Source organism: Trachemys scripta, chromosome 6 (genome assembly GCF_013100865.1).
Source record: "Trachemys scripta elegans isolate TJP31775 chromosome 6, CAS_Tse_1.0, whole genome shotgun sequence".
NCBI classification, from domain to species: Eukaryota; Metazoa; Chordata; order Testudines; family Emydidae; genus Trachemys; species Trachemys scripta.
In genome coordinates, this window is record NC_048303.1 from 76,809,976 (window position 1) to 76,834,578 (window position 24,603).

The 24,603-nt window shown below is 44.9% G+C and overlaps 1 protein-coding gene across 1 annotated transcript in view; it reads right to left on the reverse strand.

The window, feature by feature from the left end:
* The window catches only part of FBN2 (fibrillin 2), a 254,198-nt gene that overhangs the window by 180,305 nt on the left and 49,290 nt on the right, over nt 1–24,603 (reverse strand). Inside the window, exons 6-7 of the mRNA XM_034773456.1 lie at nt 21,521–21,718; nt 10,168–10,293 (exon numbers count right to left, since the gene is read on the reverse strand). Of these exons, the coding sequence (XP_034629347.1) occupies nt 10,168–10,293; nt 21,521–21,718 (324 nt within the window). The remainder of the gene's footprint in view (nt 1–10,167; nt 10,294–21,520; nt 21,719–24,603) is intronic.

Genomic DNA, 24,603 nt, shown 5'->3' on the forward strand with positions numbered 1-24,603 from the left:
AGATGAAGAATCATCTTTAGGCAGCCACAGAGAAGCGGTACCTCACTTTGCTAAAGGTCCAGTGACCAGTGGCGGACCAGGGAGGACTTTGAAGAGGAGAGAAGACACTGATTCTCTCTAGAGGGTAGCAGAGGGCCCGGTGCCAGGAAGAAACTCTGAGCACCATGTTCCCTCCTGCTCAAGGTCAATGGAGCTGACTTAATGGGGTCGGCGGGACTGGGAGTGACAGTAAGTCTCTGGCTGCAGTGAAGCCCTGTGAGAATGAAGGCATCGCAAACCTGCTGGTGCCGCGATGACCTCCTGGCATCGGCAGGGGTTCCTCACCAGACTCAATCTCATTGGAGTCGACTGTGCTGTCATGGAACTGGGCTGGAAGAGTGATCCGACGCAGGTCACACTCCACAGCCTTCCCCCTGCTTGCCTTTCTTTGGCACTGGTGAGCACCCTCTGTCAGTATGCTGCTTTTTATGCTTCTTCCTCGGCACCAGAGATGGAGAGTGGTGCCAGGATGTGCATGGTGCCAGAGGAGTGCTTCGCACCGAGGCCAAAGTACTTGGTGCCAAATCTGAGCAGCTTGGTTATGAAACCGGTCTAAGAGCGGCTTCCATTAGGATAGCCTTAAATCTAATCACTCTGTCCTTCTTGTTTCAAGGTTTAAAGTCCCAACAAATTTGCCAGCAGTTTTTCACATGAGATTCTCCCAGACACTTCAGACAACTGGAGTGCGAGTTGCTCATGTGCATAGGTTTGCCACAGGAGGCACAAGGTTTGAAGCCCGGGGACCAGGGCATATCCATTCCCAGGGGCAAAGAAAGCACCTTAATGATAAGGGGAGAGGGTACTAATTATTTACATAATCACTATTTACAATATATACACTACAGACAAGTATGGAACTGAGAAGAAGAAAAAAAAAACCCACTGATAGGCACCTTGCTGAAGCAAGAGTAGATGTTCCAGTAACTGTCATGGGCGGTAAGAAGGAACTGAGAGGGCACATGGCCAGCGGCACCCCTTACACCAGCACATAAGCACACAGACTAGAGGGCGCTAGAGCTGGTCCGACGGATACCACTGAGGGAAAAATCTCCCTTTATGCTGAACACGGCACACACATGCCTAACATGGACTGGACATGAGCAAGCACTCAAAGAAGAACTGACTGTGAATTGGAGGGGGAGACTAGGACTGGCTGGATATGAGCATGTGAGCTGGAGTGAGGAGGGCAGACTGGGACTGGTTGGGCGGGGAGGCTGGGACTGGGAGCTAATGAAGGAAATGGGAGGAGGAGGGAAGGAAATTAAGATCAGATGTTGGAGGGAAGTGGGGAGTCTGGGACTGGCTGGACAAGGAGACCAGGACTAGGAACCAGTGGTTAGGGAATGGGGGAAGAGAGCTGACAAGGACCTGAGGTCAGGGGAGAGAGTTGAAATTGAGTGGGCAAAGAGACTGTGACAAGGAGTCCGAGAGAAGGGAAATTGAGTGAGACTGGATGAGAAGCCCTGTAAGAGAGGCAGGGGATGAGAAGCCCAGTAAGGGAGACAGGGGGATGAGAAGCCATTGTGGGGGAAGGGAGAGACAGACTGAACAAAGAGCTGGAAGGGGAAAATTGGGACTGGCTGGGCAAGACGACTGGAACTTGGTGTGGGGAGAGAGAGAGAGTGGGAGTTGGGAGGAGATTGGGACAGCAAGTCCAAAAAGGAAGACTAGGAAGCTGGGAATGGGATGAGAAGCCTGAAAAGCGTAGACTGGGACTGGGCAGGCAAGGAGCCAAGAGTAGAGAAGAGACTAGACAGGAACAGATTGGAGGGGACAGAGCAGAAGGGGTCAAGCTTAGGCAAATGGGCAGAAGAGTCTGTGCCCACAAAAATACACACCTCTCTCAGCCTGCAATGGAACACAAGATTTCTGAGTCTCACCATTCTTCTACTGTCAGCAAATATCTGTGAAAATCTCTGATATATATTTGTGTGTTATTGCTCTCTAGTGCTTTTCTACACAGAGGATAATAACCTACTATTGCTATCAATTACTCCATTAGCTCAAGGCAGAGATCTGTGTAATGTATCTAAAGATTCCAATCCTGCTGATGACCCATGCTGGTGACAATATGTTGCCACAAAATAGAACTTCTATTTTTTCAGGGTTTTTTTTTTAAACAAAAAAGGAAAGTGCACACAAAACATTATATTAAAAGAACATTATTAAGGTTTCAAAGTCAACCACTCAAAAATGTAGAAAATGCCAAAATTAAAGCTGCATGGGTAACTTTCATTCACCCCTTCCCTTGTGCATGTGCATTAGGATACAGTCACATACGATACACAAATCACAAACTACTTTTTCCACAGGACCCCTAACTGTTCCAGTTCACAGAATGGATTTGCTCTGGGGATTCATAAGGGTTTTGTAGTGAAGGAGAGACAGTTGTCTGTAGGACCCTTCCCTTTTTGGTTGCAGAATTTAGGAGGTGTGTAGTGAATGGGGCAAGGGACTGCAGGAAGACAAAGGATGATCTCATGGATAAGACAGCTGTATGCTACCTGGAGACCTGGATTCTATCCCTGCCTCTGCCACAAAATTCCTGCATGATGGTAGGCAAGTCACTTAAACCAGACTTTTCACACGTGGCTGTTAACAGTGTGTTGCTCATTTACTGGGCACGCAACTGGATAGATTTGTTCTCTTCCTTTGCTCAAATAGGCACTATAAATTTTTCCTTTATTCTCTAACTCCAGATCATCACAACGTAAATGCTGTGATTTGCACCTGCAATATAGGGGACACTGAATTGAAATGATTAAAAAGTGACTATTTTTAAAAAAGTAAGTGTTGAAATAATGTGGCCATTAAATAAAATACCCAAGTAAAATCTTGACCCCACATTAGTCAGAGAGTTTGGCCACTGACTTCAATGGAGTCAGGATTTTTTTTTTTTTTTTTTTTTTTTTTGCTTCTATACTGTTGTTTTGAACAGGCTTTTGGGCAGGTTGAGACCCACAATAACAAATATTCTTGGGCTCACCCATCTTCCTCCCCCACATTTTTGCAGGCAGGGAAAGGTAAAGCATGACTTTCAAACCTCCAACCCCATGCTCCACCTGCTCCCCAGATTCCTGCAAGTGCCCAGAAAACAAGCACCCACCACCTGACCTGGCTCCTTGCCTTGCCCAGATGCTGCTTCATAGCTTCTGTGAAGATAACCAAGGTATTCTAGAGTCAGGCTATTCCTGCTGCTCCTCCTGGCCCAGACCCAGATAAAGCCTGGCTCTTGTGGAGTCCTGCTGCAATTTCAGTCTAAGCCCTGTCATTTTGCAGCTCAAACCACAGATCTGAGTCAGAAGTTATGCATAATGCAGTATGGACATGATAGTGTTACATTAACAGACCCTAGTCGTCAGCAGGCGGGATTGAACCGAGGACCTCTGGAGCTTAGTGCATGAGCCTCTACAGCATGAGCTAAAAGCCAACTGGCTGTTAGCTAAGGCTGTAGAGCAGACTCATTTAACTCTAAGTGGTCTCGGTGCCACTAGATGGGACACAACACCACACCCAATAGGTGTGTGGGTTACAATAGCATGCTGTAAGTCTCATATTCAGCAACTGTAAGCCCAGGTTTACAAAGCCCAGGTGGACATTCAAGTGCAGGTTTAGAAACACCAGATCCACAAGCCCAGGTCCCACAGACCTGGGTTTACAATGCAGTGTAGGCATACCCTACAAGGCTCCTAATATTCCCTGACCCTTGCTTGTCTGTGGTCCAAAGGGAGGCCCCTTGGTCTACCTGTCAGGGTTCTGGAACTCCCCGGCCATTTGCACAGGGGCAACCAGCTCCCGTTGCTTCTCAGCCATGGTGCTGGGGCCTGGAGAAGAAAAGGCCCTGCTAGCCTCAAATTCGGAAACAACAGCAACTCTGAATATTATTGGTTAACACCTTCTTGAAGGGCTTGGGGAAGAAAATGCACACAAGCTTCTCCCAAAGCAATGCATGAGCGTAATGGCATCATGCTAGAAGACCAGGAGAAAGGAAGTGAAACTGATCATCAACAAAAGAGGAAAACTGGCTATACAGAAAATATTGTCAAATGCATAAAGTAAACAAACTGGAAAAGCAGAGGGAACAAAATCCTTTAACTTTTGTTGTAGGTTTTTTTTGTTTTAGTCTTTTTAATAACGTTAGATATTTTCTATAACATAGGCAAAATATTTTTATATGGAAATGTAATTCATTCTGAATTCTGTATCCCTGTATTTGATTGCAAGCAAAACTACCAAGCTAAGACTACTTCAACATTTGGCCATAGACATCTAACCACATCTGTTGGTTTTTAAATGAACTCAACTCAGTATCAAAGAACTAGTAGCTTACTTAAACTGCCTCCTAACGGCAAACCAAAAGACTGCACTTTCTCTCCTATCAGACTTGAAAGTAAAGTTGTCTTTGCTTTCTAAGAAAATGTTTGCTGGAACAAGTAAAGTTCCCATATTCTTGTTTCTTTTTATCACATGGTAACAGTAAATCCACACAAATAAATCTTGAAATAAAACTGATGTGCATCAGAAGGTAAAAAAAACAAACAAGTAATAATTTTAACTGTAAACATATTTTCACTACTGTGTACATCTAACACGTGCAACCTACAGTGACACCTCAAACAGTTCATAAATTACTAGAACAGTTAAGATTATATATAGCACTAGAGCTATATACACGTAACAGTTTTCCATTACATTGCTTCGAAAATTCACAAAGCTTTTGCCCTTAAACAATCAACGTGTTTACCAAGTAAGCAAAATCTATTTGTAGAATACACAATGTTTGAGTCTCAATTGGATTGGTAAATTAAAGCAAAAATTAAACTCTACTGCACTAAAAGTATATAGTCTCCTTTGGGGCTTGTATGTACCCAAGCCCTTCTTTAGCAGAAACTGTATGTAGTAGTAATTTCTCAAAAAATCATCAAATCAGTTGTTACTATGATCAGTAGGTTGAGGTTACTCACCTTTGTAACTGTTGTTCTTCGAGATGTGTTGCTCATATCCATTCCAATTAGGTGTGTGCGTGCCGTGTGCATGGCCGTCGGAAGGCTTTTCCCCTAGCAGCATCTGTCAGGTTGGCTGTGGAGCCCCCTGGAGTGGCGCTTCCTTGGCACTCAATATATGATCCAGCCGACCCGGTGCCCCCTCAGTTCCTTCTTGACGGCTACTCTGACACAGGGGAAGGGGGGGGGGTCGGAATGGATATGAGCAACACATCTCAAAGAACAACAGTTACAAAGGTGAGTAACCATTTTTTCTTCTTCGAGTGCTTGCTCATATCGATTCCAATTAGGTGACTCCCAAGCCTTACCTAGGTGGTAGGGTCGGAGTTAAGGAATGTTGACTGAAGCACTGCTCTACTGAAAGCCGCGTCATCCCTGGACGATGGTGTAGTGCGAGGTGAAGGTATGTACCGAGGACCAAGTCGCTGTCCTGCAGATTTCCTGGATCAGTACCTGGGCCAGGAACACCGCTGACAAGGCCTGGGCCCTAGTGGAGTGTGCAGTAAGAGTTGGGGTCGACACCCCCCGCCAGCTCATAGCAAGTGCGGATGCAGGACGTGATCCAGGAGGATATTCTTTGAGAGGAGACCGGGAGGCCTTTCATCCGGTCCGCCACTGCAACTAATAGCCCTTGCTTGTTGATGTAGAACATGGGCGAGGTGTTTTCCATGAGAACCGCCCCACTAAGACCACGCAGTTGAGCCTGGAAGGCTTTGAAAGCAAGGCGCACTGCCATCAGCTCCTTGACGCTGATATGGAGGGAGAGCTCGGCCCACGGCCACAGGCCCTGAGTCTGAAGGTTCCCCAGATGAGCTCCCCACCCCATAGCCGACACCTCCGTGACCAGGGACAAGGAAGGCTGAGGGCTGTGGAAGGGGACTCCCTCGCACACCACTCGAGGGTCGAGCCACCAGTGGAGGGAGGTGAGGACCCGCTCCGGGATGGTGACCACCAAATTCAGATTGTTGCACCCAGGGCGGTAGACCAAGGCGAGCCATGCTTGCAGCGGCCGGAGTCGGAGCCTGGTGTGCCGGGTCACATATGTACATGAAGTCATGTGGCCAAGGAGGCTCAGGCATCCCCTTGCGGTCGACGTCAGGAATCGCTGAAAGCCTCGAATGATGCCCGCGATGGCTTGGAAACGGGAGTCCAGTAGGAGGGCCCACGCCTGAACAGAGTCCAGCACCACCCTGACGAATTCAATCCTCTGGATCAGTTCCAGGGTCAACTTCAGTACATTGAGAAGGAGACCCAGCTGTTTGAACGTAAACCTACCTGCTCTCTGGTGCGACCCAGTCGTTGAGGTGAGGATACACTCGCACCCACCGTCAAAGGAGGAAGGCAGCCATGACTGACATACACTTGGTGAACACCCAGGGGGCTGTGGAAAGGCCGAAGGGAAGGGCCGTAAACTGGTAATGTTAGCGGTTGACCACGAATCACTGGTGCAGCGGATGAATCGCTATGTGGAAATATGCATCCTTCATGTCGAGGGCGGTATACCAGTCTCCAGGATCCAGAGAAGGGATAATGGTGCCCAGGGAGACCATGCGGAACTTCAACTTTACGGTGAACTTGTTGAGCCCGCACAGGTCCAGAATGGGCTGGAGGCCCCTTTGGCCTTGGGAATCAGGAAGTATCGTGAGTACAACCCCTTGTCCCTCAGTTCCCGCAGAACCTCCTCTACCGCTCCCAAAGTGAGGAGCGCCTGAACCTCCTGAATAAGGAGTTGCTCGTGAGAGGGGTCCCTGAAGAGGGACGGGGAGGGAGGGTGGGAGGGCTGGTAGGAGCAGAATTGGAGAGAGTATCCTGCTTCCACCATGTGAAGGACCCAGCTGTCTGAGGTTATTTGGGACCATGCACGGTGGAAGTGGGATAAACCATTCAAAAAGGGCGGAGAAGGATCTGGGGTAAGTCTGGTATGCTGTTCTCAGGCATCCCTTCAAAAGGCCTGCTTGGAACCCGACGATGATTTGGTCGGGCCCTGGCCTTGCTCAGACGGGGGATTGGAGGGCTTCCTTCTTCCATTCTGCCCCTGCCGCCTGTAAAAGTCCTGCCTCTGCCAAGGAGGGTAGGAGCACTGCTGCAGCTGCTGGGGCTTGAAGTGTTTCCGCTGGGTTGCTGGGGTATGCATATCCAGGGACTTCATGGTCGCCCTTGAGTCCTTAAGGCTATGCAACCTAGAGTCAGTCTGCTCTGCAAACAGGCCCTCCCCATCAAAGGGCAGGTCCTACAGTGTCTGCTGCACCTCAGGAAGCAGGCCAGAGGCTTGCAGCCACGAGGTGTGCCTCATGGCAACCTCTGAGGACAAGGTGCGCACGGTTGAGTCTGCAGCGTGCAGTGAGGCCTGCAAAGAGGTCCATGCCACCGTCTTGCCCTTGTCAACAAGAGCCCCAAACTCCTCCCTGGACTCAGGAGGCACAAGTTCCTTGAACTTCAGCATGGAGTTCCAAGAGTTAAAGTTGTAGCGGCTCCGGAGAGCCTGTTGATTGGCAATCCTGAGCTGGAGCCCACCCATGGAGTACAGCTTGCTGCCAAACAAGTCCAGCCACTTGGCATCCTTCGACTTCGGCGCTGGGGCTGGCTGCCCATGCCTCTCCTTTTCATTCACAGCCACAACCATCAGTGAGCAGGGCTGTGGGTGCGTGAACAGATAGTTGTACCCCTTCAAGGGTACAAAGTATTTATGCTCAACCCCCTTAACCATAGGGGGAATGGAGGCCGGGGTTTGCCAAATAGTTTTGGCATTAGTCTGGATGGTCCTGATGAGGGGCAGAGCCTCCCTCGACGGACCTTCCTGGGCCAAAATGTCCACCACCGGGTCCTCGGATTCCACCAGCTCCTCAGCCTGCAAATTCATATTGTGGGCCACCCAGCGCAGGAAGTCCTGATGGGCACAGTCTATGGGGGGCGACCTGGAGATGGAGTTATGGAGGTGCCCGCTACAGCCTCGGCAGGGGAGGAGGATGAAGAGGCCAAGGGGGGGAGAGGGTCATCCTGACCCTTTGCTCCACGGGGGCCCGATGTCCCATGTCGCTGACTGCAGGTGCAGGCTCGGGAACCGGAGTCAGAGGGGGTCCTGAGGTGGGGAGGAGGCCCAACGTTTCCTCCACACCTCCAGGAGCGGGCCGACTAGCTGAGGCTTCCGGCACCTGTGGTTCAGAGGTGGCTGACCGGGAAGCTCCAGACTGTGTACCTTGGGCCTGGTGATACATCCATGGGGTCCAGAACAGCCACTGAGCCTGCCACGGTCCTGCCCCCATATCAGGGTGGTTACGATTTGACTGGCGGCAGTCCCGCTCCGAAAACTGCGACACCGTCTCCGAACCTGAGGAACAAGATCCGAACCGCGAGAGCCAGGGTGGCGCTGAGCGGAGCTGCACCAGTGTGCGGCGTCGCGATGCTGGGGAGTAGTGCCGGGACCTGGAACAGTACCGGGACCTGGAGCGGTACTGTTGCCTGGTGCTGCGCCAGGATGGTGAACGGTGCTTGGATCGTTGCCACATCCGGGACCTTCTCCGCAACATCGACCAGTGTGCGGAGCAGCGCCACGATCAGGACCGTCAATGCAATCCGGAGCAGTGCCGCGAGTACAACCAGCGCCGCGATAGGGAGTGGTGGTGGGACCGGGAGCGGTACCAAGGCTCGGCCAAAGGAGCTGGCAGTGCCGATGGTCGGATCAACGCCAGCTTTCCTCGAGACAGTGCCATCCGCGGAGGCACCAGAGGCTTGGCGTGGAGCAGAGGAGACCCCGGTGCCGTCATGGCGATGAGGTCCCTCACAGCCGCAAAGGTGTCCGGGGTGGAAGGCAGTTGGACTTTCATAATACTGCGGGTTGTGGAGTCCAGCGGCACAAGACTCAACGGTTCCCCTAGCGGAGCCAAAGTCGATGGTGCCATGTCCACGACCTTCGCTCCCGGGTGCTCCCCTCCAGGATACACCACGGTGGCTGGTTCCAGAGGGGTGGGTCTCTGCGAAGGAGAGCCGTCCTTCTCCAGCTTCCGGAGTCGCTTCAGTGCCAGGGAATGGGAGTGGTGCCGGGTCGATGTCACCGGCTTCGGTACCGCGGGTCTCGGCCAGAGTCCATTATCGTCCACTATCACCGCCAGGGCGCTGTGCACCCAAGAACTCGTTGCTGGGTCCTGCCGCACTGAAGTAGGCTGGGATTGAAGGGCCGCCTCCATAAGGAGCTACTTCAGGCGAAAGTCCCTCTCCTTCTTAGTCTGGGGATGAAAACCCTTGCAGATCCTGCACTTCTCAACCTGGTGAGCCTTCTCCAGACACTTTAGACAAGAGACATGGGGGTCGCCTGTGGGCATGGGCTTACAGCAGGATGTGGAGGGCTTGAATCCTGGGGACTTGGGCATGAGAACTCCGAAGAAAAAACAGTCAGGATGGAGGGTAAACCCCCAACCCAATTACCACTAACTACAACAAAAACAAAGAACTACCAACAAAAGCAAACAACAACTATCTAGAACGCTAGGGAAAACGTAGAGAACTTGAAAAGCAAGACGCCACAGTTCCAACGACCATCACGGGCAGTATGAAGGAACTGAGAGGGTGCCGGCTCGGCCACTCCAGGGGGCTCCACAGCCGACCTGATGGATGCTGTTAGGGGAAAAACTTTCTGACAGCCGTGCACATGGCGTGCGCACACCTAATTGGAATCGATATGAGCAAGCACTACTAGAATATTTTGAACTTTTAAAAAAATAAACCATGATAATATAATTGCTTCCAAATGCTGTACATTCAGTCTTTTCATCTTAATTTTTTTTTTAAACTTTGGAACAGGATTATTTTCTGCTTTATTCAGTTTATCAGGTAAGCTGGCAAACTGTCTAGTAGAAAGTATGAAGAACAAAGCAGATACGCATGATGTGATGAGCCCAATAACGATGACTGAGCACAGCAGAAATACAACCAGTAGTGCCTCCCTACATCAAACATAGCTAAAATTCTCTGTCGTAAAACCCAGAACTTTGAAACCTTTTTCTTTCTTTACCAGAAAGGCTCCAATCATGATCCACTGTACAAGTCTCTAAAAACACAGCACAAAGAGACACTTTACTTTGAGTCAATGATCACCATTTAGGAATGTTCTCAGACACTATACACTTACCTTCACATTTCTGAGTTGCCTCATTCTGTCTGTGACCAGCAGGACACTTGCATTCATAAGAGCCAACTGTATTAATGCAGTTTCCTCCTGAACAGACCCCTGGTATAGCCTGGCACTCATCAACATCTATAAAGAGAAAACAGTTTGCTTGAAATCAGACATTGCTTGAATTACAGTTGTGATAAACAGATGGACAGCTCCATCTTTGAAAGAATTCTGAAAAATAACCATTATTTGCATTACCTCACTTTTCTGCATCTCGTCGTGAATTTGGAGACCACGTTGTCTGGCACTGACCCTTACCCATGCTCTCCCCTAAGCTATAAATTGTGATATATTAGATAAAGCATGCAACATTCAGGGTCTGCTAGATTTGACAGATTTGTTAGTGTGGAGCTCCACAGTTGTTAATTGTACTTCACTCCATTTTCATTCTTCCTTTGCAGTTCGTCTATAGTAGATTTCTACTGTGCTTTAACATGCACTATTTCCAATTTAAATTGTGTTTTCTTCCCAACTTCATTACAACATAGTTCAAAAACCATATATCCTGCTAGTGAAATACGAGAACCAACATCATGCCCATAATGTTAGTTATTGCAAGCTCATTCATTGCAAAATTAGGCCAAGTGGGCAAAACCCTTGCTTTTTAAAAAAAATTTTTTTACAGTATACACAATAAGGTATGAGCCAAGAACTTTTCAAAAACACCTATTACAATGCTATACTTTTAAAGTGCAATAGTTCCACACATGTAAAGCATTTTCCATATAGATGAAAACATCCTGTATTTCTGTAGCTTACTATCAGCACAGTCCCAATGACTGAATTTGGTACTGCTAAATCAGATGAGTAGTTAAAATAATACAGAGTATCTTACAGAGATCTCTCTGAACTAACCAGTGTAGGCCAGAGCCATATAGAGGAACTCTTTGTACCAAAGGTGGGTGTAGGTGTGGGGGGGGGAGAGTATGGAAAGCAAGCTTCAGGCTAATGCATGACATATACATTCAGATACTTAGCCTCTCATAAGCTCTCACAGCTCTCCTTTCAAAAGTTCATTTAAACTACAGCGCTATGAAATTTTGGAGTTGTATGTTTATTAATTCCTTCACAATAAATAATTTGATTAAGTGCCCAAAGGCTCCACTCCACTTCTGTGAACTCTGGGGAGTCAAAACCTGCAGATCCTAGCTGTGTGGAGGCATTTCCATTACGTGGTACCTTTGTCTCCAAAAATCTCAGACGTTCCTCTATGGGAGCTCAAAAGACATCCATATTTGTAGGTTTAGATAAGGCAGTTTGGATCAGCGTTGGGGCAACTGTGCTGCTCCCCACCTCCTTACTGATAGAGCAATGAAAAGAAAACTGAGTCCAAACCCATGCTGTTTCCTAGCCCATATGTGGGCATAACCGACATACAGGAGAACAGAAAGCTTAGTGATTATAAAAGATGTTGGAATTGAAACAAACTGCTTTATTCTTTCAAAAAAAAAAAAACAGATAAAGCAGATGTAAAAGCAGTGCAAATTTCTTCACTCTGCATCAGCAAAGTACTATGCACGAACCTTGTTCAAGTTCAAAAGTTAGAGGGTATTCCTTGGTCTACAGTCCTAGATTATGGTCAGATACCCACAGTTGGCTTTAGCATTTTTGCGTGGTCCTGTCCTGTCCCTCCGACTCTGATCACTCGACTATGCAAAGGACTGGTTTTAGGATTTTGATGAGGGCATTCAAGATAATCCTTTTTGGCACCATAAATCTTCACACTACCACCAGCCTCCTCTTCTGAAGAAGAAGTAGAGCCCAGCTGCTTGTACTACTTATCAATTTTTTTAAAATATCAAGGACAATTTTCCATACAAGCAATAACAATGAGGGCCACTAGGCCTCTGGGCACCAAAGAGCTTTATGTGCATTGGGGTGAGTTTTAGATTACTCCTTCAATTATTTAAATATAGAATCCAGAGTAGCCAGCAACATTAAAAATACACTGTCTACTTAAAAGTAACACTTGTATCTAAAACTTCCTTTATCGATTACTGATAAAAGAACCCTTTAGGATTATTATAACTGAAAGGATTTGGGGGAAAATATTTTTTTCAGTTGGTTTAGTGTGCACATTAACAGCACTCAGTGCACAGTCACTTCTCTGTTTCCCGTACACAGTCAGCCAGCCTGCCCCCTATTCAGTTTGTGGGGTGGAGGTTTCTAGTTTTGTTATTTTTGGTTCGTGTTGTTTAAATCAAGCACTAGGAAGATAAAACTATTTTAAAAAAGAAAAAAAGTGGTTCCAAAAGCATCTACTTTTCCCTCTTTCTTTCACATTGACATCCATTTTATTTGGCTTTGACTCTCCTCTACCCCTACTCTTTCCAGTGATGCACTGCCAATATTTTAACAAAGTCTTGTCCTTTCCCACCCCACCAAAAAAACAAACGAACAGTAAAAAACCTCAGCCTCGTGACCCCAGTTTTCTGTGTTGTAGATAGGTTGGGTGACTGATTTTGGGATGAAGAAAGGAGGCAACACTGCTTGGCAAACAAACGTATTTTAAGTACATTTGCTGGAAGTGTTTATACTTTTTTTCCTGTAACTGTCCTTATTTCACACAGCAGTGTGCAAATACATTATTTAGATCGTGCGTGTGCTGAAGCTCTTATAAGGGGTGGGGGTTCCAGCATATCCTTCCTGGGAACATTTTTTTCTAAAAAACATCACTTAGTGCAATCTGATCTACAGTAACTCCTCACTTAAAAAGTCGTCCCGGTTAATGCTGTTTCGTTGTTACATTGCTGATCAATTAGGGCACATGCTCGTTTAAAGTTGTACAATGCTTCCTTATAACATTGTTTGGCGCCGCCTGCTTTGTCCACTGCATGCAGGAAGAGTGGCCATTGAGCTAGCTGGTGGGGGCTTGCAACCAGGGTGGACCGGCAGGCCCCCCCTCCATCAGCTCCCCACTCCCCTAAGTTCCCTGTGCGGCAGCTGCCCAGCAGGCTATCAATTGCCGGCAGATCAGCTGTCCCTCCCCCCACTGCCATGTGCTCTCCTGCCCTCTGCCTTGGAGATGGTCCTGGGAGCCTCCTTCTTGCTGTGCAGGGGAGGGGGGAAGAGGGGGACTAATGTCAGGGTATCCCCCTCCCCCCTGCTCCTGCCCCCCACTTGCCCCCCTTCTCCATATACAGAAGGGAGGGATACACAATAGGGCTCAGGAGGAGAGAGCTGGCCGCAGCTGCTGTCTCAACTTCCTGATCTTTTTAAAGGCAATGTACTTAGAATGTGGTGTCAGCGTACTTAAAGGGGCAATGCGCATCTCTCTCTCTCACACACAGGGTGTGTGCCATGCTGTCTCCCCTCCCTCCATTCGTGCTGCCTTGCACAGTGTGAGGCTACATTAACAACGTTAATCCTTGAGGGCAGACCCAAGTGCTAGTTCATCATTTAGTAGTAAGGCACTCCCTGGGAAATATCCCACCCTCTTACCTCACCACGTCAACCAAGCTTCACAATCATCATTGCTGTGTGCAGTATTAAACTGTTTGTTTAAAACTTATACTATGTGTGTATATATATATATATATATATATATATACACACATACATACACACACACACACATCTCATTTTTTGTATGGTGAAAAAAATTTCCCTGGAACCTAACCCCCCCTCCCCCATTTACATTAATTCTTATGGGGAAATTGGATTCGCTTAACATCGTTTCACTTAAAGTCACATTTTTCAGGAACATAACTACAACGTTAAGCGAGGAGTTACTGTATTTGGAATTCAAAATTGTCCCTTCTAATTGTGAGGCCAGTGAAGTCAGACCTGGCAGGTCTGATTTAGCAGTATCCAGAGAGAAGATAAGCTTCACTCATACCAAACCCACCCAATAGCCCCCTCCAGCACATAATTATTGTATATGGCCTTTGACTCTTTTGCCTCAAAATGAATTTAAGATGCTGAATATAAATGCACCCCGTCAGTTATTGCTGCTTGTTTAAATTATGCTACCTCAGCAAAGTTGTGGTTAAAAAGCAGATTAATTTGAAAACAGCAATATCTGAGTTTACTGGTGGCCTTCACAAAGACGATCTCTGTTTGAATCTCATAAGAGTACACTTCACTGTCTTATAAGCCAAAGATATTAAGTAATTATAAATTAATTGCAGTAGCAGCAGGAAATGAATAAGTTCCAGAAGCAGAAATGGTTTCTTTCTGGCCTTGAACAAAGTTTTAGAATTCATGTAATTCCATTAATTACAACTTTAATCCACATGGTTTGGAAAAAAATCCATTATTTTTGAAAGGGGAGGAAAGAAAGACCACCTCGGGGATGGTTATTTTACACAGCCCACTGCTGTACAAAGAAGGAAACCTGTCCAATGAAGAAATATGAATACAGTCTTGCTAAGTGAGGTACTGATCCTGCAAAGCCTCAATCACATGAGCTGGCTTACATGTTCAGCAACTTCTAGGAAAGATGTTAATCCAAATGTGTGCGTGGGGGTAGGTGTTATATTTTCACTGTAAGGGAATTGTTTAAAATCATTTTTAATATAAAGTGAATGAATACATTAAGCACCATTGTTAGTTAAAAGAAATAAAACCTAGAGGGCTAAACCTGCAAGTAGTTCCTTTTTATGGGAGTAGCTCAAGTCAATGAAACTATTACTTGTGTCTCACATTACACAACCCCCTCCCCTCGCTTGTCCAAATAAGGGTTTTTAGAATTATGCTATTAGCCTTTTGGAATTTGGAAAGGCTAGAGAGCAAAGTTAATACAATATATTCTTAAAATGGCTTATTCAATGAATTACTTTCTGAATACCATTTTAAGCCACGGGAATCATTTGTCTGCATACACTACAATTTTGAGATCAAATAGACAGGGGATCAAATAGACAGGTGGTTTGGGTGTTTTTGTTCTACCTTGTCAGCCAGGTTTAACTATACCTCAATTTCAACATTATTCATTCCCAAACTGTTCATGCTTCTGAGGGCCAAATGAATAAAAAGCATTCTTAGGGCCATAAACACAAAATTAAATGAATTATCCTTTAGGCCCGATTGTATATACCAAGAGATTCAATATGCTAAAGATTAGATAGAATGTTTCCATGTGTTCATGGGTCTGCTAATATCTGGCAAGTGAAAAAAGGTTCTTTGCTTTTTCAGACAGTTTTCTGAGTAAGTGGTAACCGCCTGCAGGATTTGCATTGCTAACTTTACACATGCAACTCTGAAAACCTAGCCAACTTCGGCCTCTCTCTCTGATGAGTGGACAGTTTCTCAGAGAACCCTAAAGATAAAAAAAAAAAAGCTTAGGGAAATAGAGGCTCTTTCAAATATACTTAAAGAAATGCTGTCAGATAGTTTAGACCCTAAATTTAGGGGAAGAAGCTTGGTTTCGTTGTTTTTTTAAACAAAAAAGTTTTACTAAACAGAAACAGTCTCCTGAATGTTCTATTTTCATTTAAATTAAAATAGATTTGGTTGTTTTTTAATTAACCTGGTGCATGAGAACCAGAAAGCTAAATGGCCTAGAATACAGTTGAAAAGACTAGCCTTTTCTGTGTGCCCTAGATGAGTAAAATAATGCAAAAGTAAATAATCAGCAGAAATGGTGAAAAATCACATTAAATTATTAAAACAAGAAAAAAAAAAACCTGAGGTATTATCAGTTATTAGGGATCTGATCCTGAGAGTTATGGCATTGACTTCAATGGGATCCAGATGGAGTCCCAGATAAGGGGACACCTGTTTTAAAAGGGTCACTTTAACACACAGTAGATCTTCAGAACTGACCTATCAGGAAAATAATATCGGTTGTTTTTCCATCATGAATTTGAAGTTTTTATGTATTCTGCCATCTCTGACTGGATGTATTCTTACTGTATCATTTCTCAGCATATCATCTCCTGCAGCTCTGTCCCATTTTCATAAGAACAATGGGCAGCAGGAGGGAAGATGTTTGGGAAAACCCTTGAAATTGGATTAGCCACTCGGTAGTGGGGCAAAGATGTAGGAGCTCTCTATTTCCTTTCCCTGGTGCTAAGAATCACTGTCTGAAGAGGAAAGGGAGTAGCTAAAAAATGGACTGTTAAGAAATGTTGGGAAGATCTGAGAAATCTTCCAGCGTGGGATTCCTGCCACTACCTTGCTGCACAGCCATGTAGTAATGGCAAGAAAATATTTTCAATTAAGACTGTCTCTTGTCTGAATACTTTGGGATGAGGGACTGTCTGATCTCTTGGGAACATGACAGGTGTCATTTCTATCCTTTCCTGAATTAAAAATCAGTCATAAAGCCTATTGTTGAAGCAAAAAGAACTGCTATGGGGAGATTTAAAGATTTGGGTTATTTTTAAATTCCTCTTTAGGTTGCCATGGTATCGTTAATGAATGAATAAATAAATAAATCTATAGCATTCTACTTGTTCTGCAAACATAACTGACTAATCCACAAAAAATGCCAGCCATCCAGCTGAGTACCTCTCCTAGACCTGAAAAGGAGCTCTGTGTAGCTCAAAAACCTGTCACTTTCACCAACAGAAGTTGGTCCAATAAAATATATTACCTCATCCACCTTGTCTCTAGCCAGCCAGCTAGGCTTTTATCCTTTACAGGCATAAAGAAGTGAAATGAATGGCCCAAGGCCATACAAAAATAAAGGCAGGCTGCATTATTTTTACACCTCTTGTTGATTTTCCTGCTCCAACCTCAGCCTTTGGCTCCTTCACTGTGTAAATTACATCACTTAACACCATATAAACTGCATCAGCACTTACTTCTCTGATTATATATATTAGGATAGATATAGCTATAGATACAGAACTATTTGTTCTTTAAGTAAGGGCTTGTCTACATGGCGTTATTCTGGATAGCTATTCTTGATTAACTCATCTTTGGAAGTGCACACCATACCTTATTCTGGTTTAATTTTCACATATAGATATGGATAAAACTCATCTGCAATTCAGAAAGGCTAACAGTTGTATATAGAAGCCTACCAGAAGTTAGACACACAATAGTTGATACAATTTAGTAATAAGTGAGGATAGCTCCCCACTTAGTACTCAAGCCAATTCCCTCTCTATCTGGACCAGGGACTTTGATGTTATCCTTTGCTGCCTCATGGATCCTCATAAGGTAAATCTGTTCTCCCGATCTTCAGGCTTGGCAAGTTCTGATTTTCTTTGTTTTTTTTTTCATGCAACTTTCTCACCATGCAGCCTTCCACCTCCTTCAAATGGGTTATCTGTCAATCTCATCCACATGTGTCTAATCTGTGTTTTTATATAGTGCCCATTACATCAAAGAGCCTCTATATCATAATGTATCAGTTCCTAATGGTTAGTGTCCAGTTTTTCCATTAATTTTGCTTATGACATTGGCCAAATTACCTACTTAAGTGGAGAATTTAATTTCTCCATTTTTACAACCCTTAAATAAAGCTAGAAATGGATTAGTGCAGAGGTCGGTAACCGGCGGCACGCGAGCCGATTTTTACTGGCATGCTGCTGCCAGCCTGGGTCCTGGCCGCCAGCCCCGCTCAGCCCGCTGCCGGCCTGGGTGAATGGAAACCCGGCCGGCAGCGGGCTGAGTGGGGCCGGGACCCTGGCCGGCAGGAGCCAGCGGACTGAACTCCAGACCGACGGCGGCCTGAGCCACTCAGCCCGTCGCTGGTCTGGGGTTCCAGCCGCCAGCCCCGCTCAGCCTGCTGCCAGTCTGGGGTTCCGGCTGCCGGCCCCTTGCCAGCCAGGGTCTCGGCCCCGTTCAGCCTGCTGCTGACCTGGATGGACAGAACCCCGGGCCGGCAGTGGGCTGAGCCGCTCAGCCCGCTGCTGGTCTGGGGTTCCGTCCACCGGCTCCTGCCAGCCAGGGTCCCTACCGCCGGCCCCACTCAGTCCGCTGCCAGTCTGGGGTTCTGTCGGGAGCCCCTGTAAATGTAAAATTTATTACTGGCACGCGAAACCTTAAATTATTGAAGACTTGGCATGCCACTTCTCAAAGGTTGCCGACCCCTCGATTAGTGCTATCCTCTTCTGATCTTTGTGTATGTGTGACAGGAAGCATCTAGGCAAACAGTGGCACTCCCAATTAGTTTCAGTGGAAGCCGCGTTAGTCTGTATCAGAGGAGGGAGAAGAGGGGGGAAAAAAAATTAAAAAAAACGAGGAGTCCTTGTGGCACCTTAGAGACTAAAAATTCGTGGGCCCACGAAGGCTTATGCCCAAATAAACTTGTTAGTCTCTAAGGTGCCACAAGGACTCCTCGGGTTTTTTTGTTTGTTTATTTGTTTAACTCCCAATTAGAAATCACTAATCTGGTATTATCTTTCATGCCCCCTATCATTTCCACCTCTCGTCTTTGGGGATTTTAGCAACACATATAAAACTTCTTTATTGCAGATGAAGATTATTTAGACTAGATTTCAGTGAATTCAATGATTTCTCAACAAAGCTCATGTTTCTTACAGCCACTGTGCCATAGGTTGAACCTCTAGGGCAGGGGTTCTTGGACCCCTTAAAGGGTCATGAGGTTATTACACTGGGGGTTGCAAGCTGTCAGCCTCCATCCCAAACCCCACTTTGCCTCCAGAATTTATAATGGTGTTAAATATGTTTAAAAAAATGAAAAAGTGGTGATTTAATTTATAAGGGGTCACACTTAGAGGCTTGCTATGGGAAAGAGGTCACCAGTACAAAAGTTTGAGAACCACTGCTTTAGGGTGCTCCCTAGTGGTGAGGGTGAGCACCTCTCTCATCCCAGAAGTCTTTCGCTGGATGTAGACATTTGAGTTGGCTTGCAGTGTGGGGTGTGGGCCTCCAGCTGTGAAGCTTGAGGAAGCAACCCTCCTGGATGCAACAGGAGTTCAAATGAAAAAGCCTACAAAGCAGTCCGGGCTTACCTGACTGTACCCTGCAAGGCAAAAGGAAACCGTCTCTGTGCAGGGGGATGGGTTCCTAACCCTTTGTATGACTATGGGGCCACGGGTGAGTACCCCGAGCTTTAAGAAGGAAAACAAAGTAAAGATGATCCCTCTGCCTCTTCAAAGGCTCCAGGCAGGTGCAGGCAGCAGAGGCTCTTTAAGCAGCTTTCCAGGTAAGCAACTCCTGCTCTGTGAAGCTAGAGAGCTTCCCTCTGAATGCCACCTGGTATTGAACTTGAATCCTCACTTTTAAGGAGCCACCCCCTCCAGGCTCAACAGGCCTCTTAGATGTGCTGGGCTGAGGCTGACTGTGCCCAGAGGCGCTCTTTAACCCCCTTTCCTGGCTGGGATGGGAAGCTGTCTCACCCCACATTATCAATAAGGGTATGTCTACACTGCAATTAAAAACCCACAGTGGGCCTGTGCCAGCTGACTTGGGCTCACAGGGCTTGGGCTAAGGAGCTCTTTAATTGCAGTATAGACACTTTGGCTGGGGCTGGAGCCCGGGCTCTAGGACCCTGACTGTCCCCTGCTGAGCCACCTCTCTGGCCAGGTTCCATGAAGCCCCTGCAGTCAGGTTCCTTGGGCCCTGGTGTAGCCGGAGGCGGCTGGCTTATGTCCATGGCCATCATATTGGACTATTTAGAGAAAAGAGTTCTCCTAGTTATAACCATTCTCTCTTGTACTGTGTTAGGCATTCTCTCAGTTACATTTTGGGATCTGTCTGTACAGAGACCACTGTAACCAAACCATGTTTTCTGAGATGGCTTTGGGAAATCATAAGACTTAATAGATATTGACGCCCACAGGCAGATCAGTGCATGTAGCTGATTTTGAGATTCCCCTGAGTAACAAACTTCCCCAATGTCTTTAACAGGCTATATCCATTTATGCTATTGTTACAAAAAGTAAAAGTGCATATAATGGTTATAATAATCCATGAAAGAAAGAGCAGATTGTGTCATCATCTTCTAGGTGCTGCATATTGACTGTAGGGTTTGAGGATTTCATTGGAGATGTACATATTTCAGTGACACAAAATCTGAAGCCCAATTCACAATCCCAAGCCCTGAATAACTCCAGTTTTCTAAACGTGGCAAAGTGCCATTACCACATGCTACAAGCAGAGTTGTGAAACACTTTATAGCCAATGCAACAAGCACTCAGAGTGGGTTGTCAGATTGTAACCATGCATGTATTGTAATAACAGTTGATTTCAGATCTGATAATGAGCCAGACCTCATTCTAGCTGTGGATACTTGCCCAGTCAGAAAGAGAGATTGCCTTGGGGTCCTAGAACACTGACAGCAAACAAGATCCTGTATTATATGCGTCTTGTGGCCAAACTAGAGAAAATGTACAGAAGTTGTGCACTCTGGAGAGTATTTCTGCCAACTTGGCTGCTAGGGATCCCAGGAAAAGTACTGAAACAACAGTCTATAATTCATTACATATCTCAACTTGAGACTACCACCACCTATGCAACAGAAAGGAAATAAACTCCTAATTATTTGGAATTTCTGCTATCTTTAGCCATTTCATTCTACATGCAGTTTGTTTAAGAATTCAATCAAAGGAAGAAACAGAGAGCAGGCAAGACGGAAACTTTCTTGATATGTCTGCCTTCATCATCATATATATGAGGTCACATGGGAGTGGAACAATCAGTCACTGATTGCTAGAGAAAAGGCAGAAGGGGATGGTGCATCAGACAAGGAGTCTGACAGGTCTTCTCAGTTCTTAGACCATTCCTTACCAGTCAAAGACACCGGGGGCTGCTGCCCATTCACAAAGCAATGTTCCTGGTACCACATCCGCTAAAGCAGTCTTCAGCCTTTGCACCCAACTGATTGACAAACCACAAGTGGCTCCAACTACAAGATCTGTGTGTCCCCAAGGTTGTGCAAATAGGTAAGTAAATAATTAATAAATAGCAAAGATAAAGAACTAGGACCCCAACCACCACTTTACAAAGCAAACTGCTCAATAGTAACACAGAGGCCATCAGTTCTTTTTCTAGACATAACTCAAAGTAAATGGGCATTTTTACTTTAATCAAAGGCCAGAGTGAGAGACTCAGGTTCAGTACTAGCATTATATCATAGCTGGTGGATAGCTCTCTCATTATGTTCTTATAGTTTGTATTCATTTTTTTCTATACTATTAGTTTCATTATTAGGTGCATGTATCCCAGCTAAAACTTTGGTGTTTCCACGATTATTAGAATTTTGTGAATAACAGCAATCATATTATATTTTTTCCTGTGTTTATTATTTCATAGATTCATGAAATCTCTGAAACTTTGAAATAATAAACATTGCAAAATACAAACTGTAATTTGGTTTTAGGTGGATACGTTCTTTTCTAGACAACATTCACGATGCAGTAACCATGACCAGCCAAACCAAAAGGCTTACCTTGACATGCTCCATTGCGGATGTTAGGAATGAAGCCACGACGACATGGCTGAGGCTGGGCAGGACACATCTCACAAGGATGGCCCCAGGCACGTCCGATGGTTGCACAACAAAGAGTCTTCGTGCAAACAATGCCAGTCAGCTGGCCCTGACACATCTGGTTGTTGACCTGAGTGAAACAGGGGCCTGTTCTATAATCTGGAAAAGAAGAATGGAAAAATGGAATGTCTGATGCAAACACAATGTTGCCTCCACTAACTGACCCACGTAGCACAGAGGGAATACTTTTTTTCCCAACAGATATCAATGTAAAGAAAATACCAGCAAATCTTTGACATTTAAATCATGGTCTTGTATGCAGATGTAGTAGTAAACCTTCCACAAAAAGCACTAATTTTTGTAAAGATAAATAAATAAGTCAGTTCAACATTTTGGCTATTATTGAGAAAGATGCTGGAAGATGAAGGGAGCTCATCCCCCAAAACTGAGCTTTTAGGTGATCAAATGAACATCGGCTGTAAAATTAATTATATGAAAAGCTACAAATAAAAAAAAATACATAAACTAATCATTTTATTAACTCCTGGGAGATCTGGGAATTGGGATTTCCTGTTGCTGCGCAAATTCATTACAATTTACCAGAGGAAAATCCAGACCACTGGTACCAATGGGTTCATTTCAGATCAAATGAGGCCATGCAAGAAACAGTCACACAGCTAGCATTCCATTTGCAACGCTTAGTACAAACTAGTAACTTAACTGCATGCTTCTCACAGAATGCAAAATAGTTTATCAATTATTTTCAAAGAGAAGTGATAGGGAAATGGAACTTGTACACACTATGCTGATGAACTAGTGGAAAAAACAAGCATTTGCAAATATGCAATTACAGATGTCACATCAAGTTGGTGGATTACAACATTTAGTAAAGAAAGCGTAACCCCTTCATTTTAAATCCCACTTGTTTGTTATGATTTGCATAACCATGTCTTCACAATTTGTGATTTATGGATAAGAATTCAATATTTATATGATCTATCACAGCCAGATATATAATTTAGCAACTAGCATACTCCTCCACGATAGAATGTTTCCTTTTTCATACAGCAATGGTCAATTGGGATATTTTCCCCATAATATCTACCCTGTATTATTTTGGATTTTTCTAGAAATTAAGCCATGGCACATTTGATTTTGAGATTATTTTAGTTTACTACTGATCTTCATTGTACTTTACATTTAACAAGTAAAAGCATACGCATCCTCAGGTATGGCTGGGCTGTGCTGAGTGCAGGACTGAGGAGTGGAGGAAATGTGGCTCAAAGGCATCCTTGCATTCCCCTTATCCTTGTAGCACTCAATGTAAATCAGAGCTGCTTCAGGACTGTTCAAATTTATGTTTATTTACAACAAACCTGTAGGAGTCATTCCAGATCAACAGAAAGCAACAGTAATTCGTCCATACACACTCCTCCTGTGGCACATCCCGTAGGCTGTGCTGCTGAAAGAGGGTGCCAGCTGATTATGCCAGCCCAGGATTCCCCCCACAGAGGTATTCTCAGCTGCCCACTTATGATGACTTTACATTTCCTTCGCACCAAGGATCGGGCCCATATGGTTTACATTGTGATTAGCCCCATTCACTTCACTGCATGTATTCACAGTGCATAAAGTTAAATGTGTGCGTAAGTCTTTGCAGAATCAGGGCCTAAATTATTAAGAAAAACGTCTGTAATGTTGGAGGATTTCCATCCACCTAGATAGTCTCAAGTGAATAACTATACGGAAATATTAAGGCTTTTGTGCTTTCCCCGCCTTCTCTTCAATACTCAAATACACAGAGCAATATTTTTTGCTACAGTACCTACATTATCTAAAGGAAGTGCTATAGTATCAGCTCCACAACGGTTTCAGTTTCACTGAGGGCCAGGGTTCTTCCCTGTCAAACCAATGGCTGTTGCATTTTCTTAAAAATGTACAGAAATTATATCTCTCATTGATGAATGATAAGAGAAGACAGTGATCTTGTCACACAACAGACTCATTCAGGAACGACTAATATCTGAAATATTAACAAATTCCATAATCCCATTAGGGATTTCAGTACCATGAACTCATTGTGAATCTTGCCTGAATTTTAATTAAAGGCTAAGGATTAGGAAAGAGCTCTATCATATGTTACCATTGTGCACTCCCTTCATGAAAGTTTGTGCAGGTGTCATGCAGCTTGAGGGGAATATCATATGGTACATTGCTTTCAGCTTTCAAATCACTGTCCATAGTCAGGTTACTTTGAGAAAATACAAATGCTATCAGAAGAAAAACAGAATTGTTCAGAAAATAAGAATGTAAAGACGGTAAAATCCTGGCCCCATTAAAGTCAATGGGAGTTTTGCCATTAACTTCAATGGAGCCAGGATTTCACCAGTGGAAAATAACATGCTCTTTAACAAAGACTGGTATTGCAATTAATTACTTACTATCAGCTATAAAAATATATATTCCCCCTGGCACATGAAGCCAATGTTCTTCATATACACGGCAAGAGGTTTTAATACTATTACTTCAGTGAGCAGACTTCCATTCGAATATCCAATTGTAAATACCGCTAATATTAATTATACAAATGATGACCAGAACTGCATTTATTATTTTTTAAATGAGGGAAAATCATTATTAATCCCGTTTATAATTATAGTGCCTAATGGCCATAGGAGCAAGGCCTCCTTGTGCTAGGCACTGTACAAACACAGAGCAGTAAATGGTCACTGTTCTAAAGAGCTTACAATGTAAACAGAGAAGAGACATGCAGGGTGGGGGAAGGAGTGTGCACTCTGTGATGGCAGCAAACATCATGGCAGTTCTGGTTTTTGTTCTGGTTCTGTTTAACCTAGGAGGGGATAAGCTAAATGGAAAGAAAAGGGAAAGGAAGGGGGATTGGGCAGAGTCTAGAGGGTAAGAGAGGCAGGTATAGAGTGAAGCTGTGGTGAATGGACTGTGAAGAAGGAGGTGGTAGAGAGTTGGAACAAACAGCCAATCAGAACAGGGCACAAAAAGTACAGTCAAAATTGCCCAAAACGTTC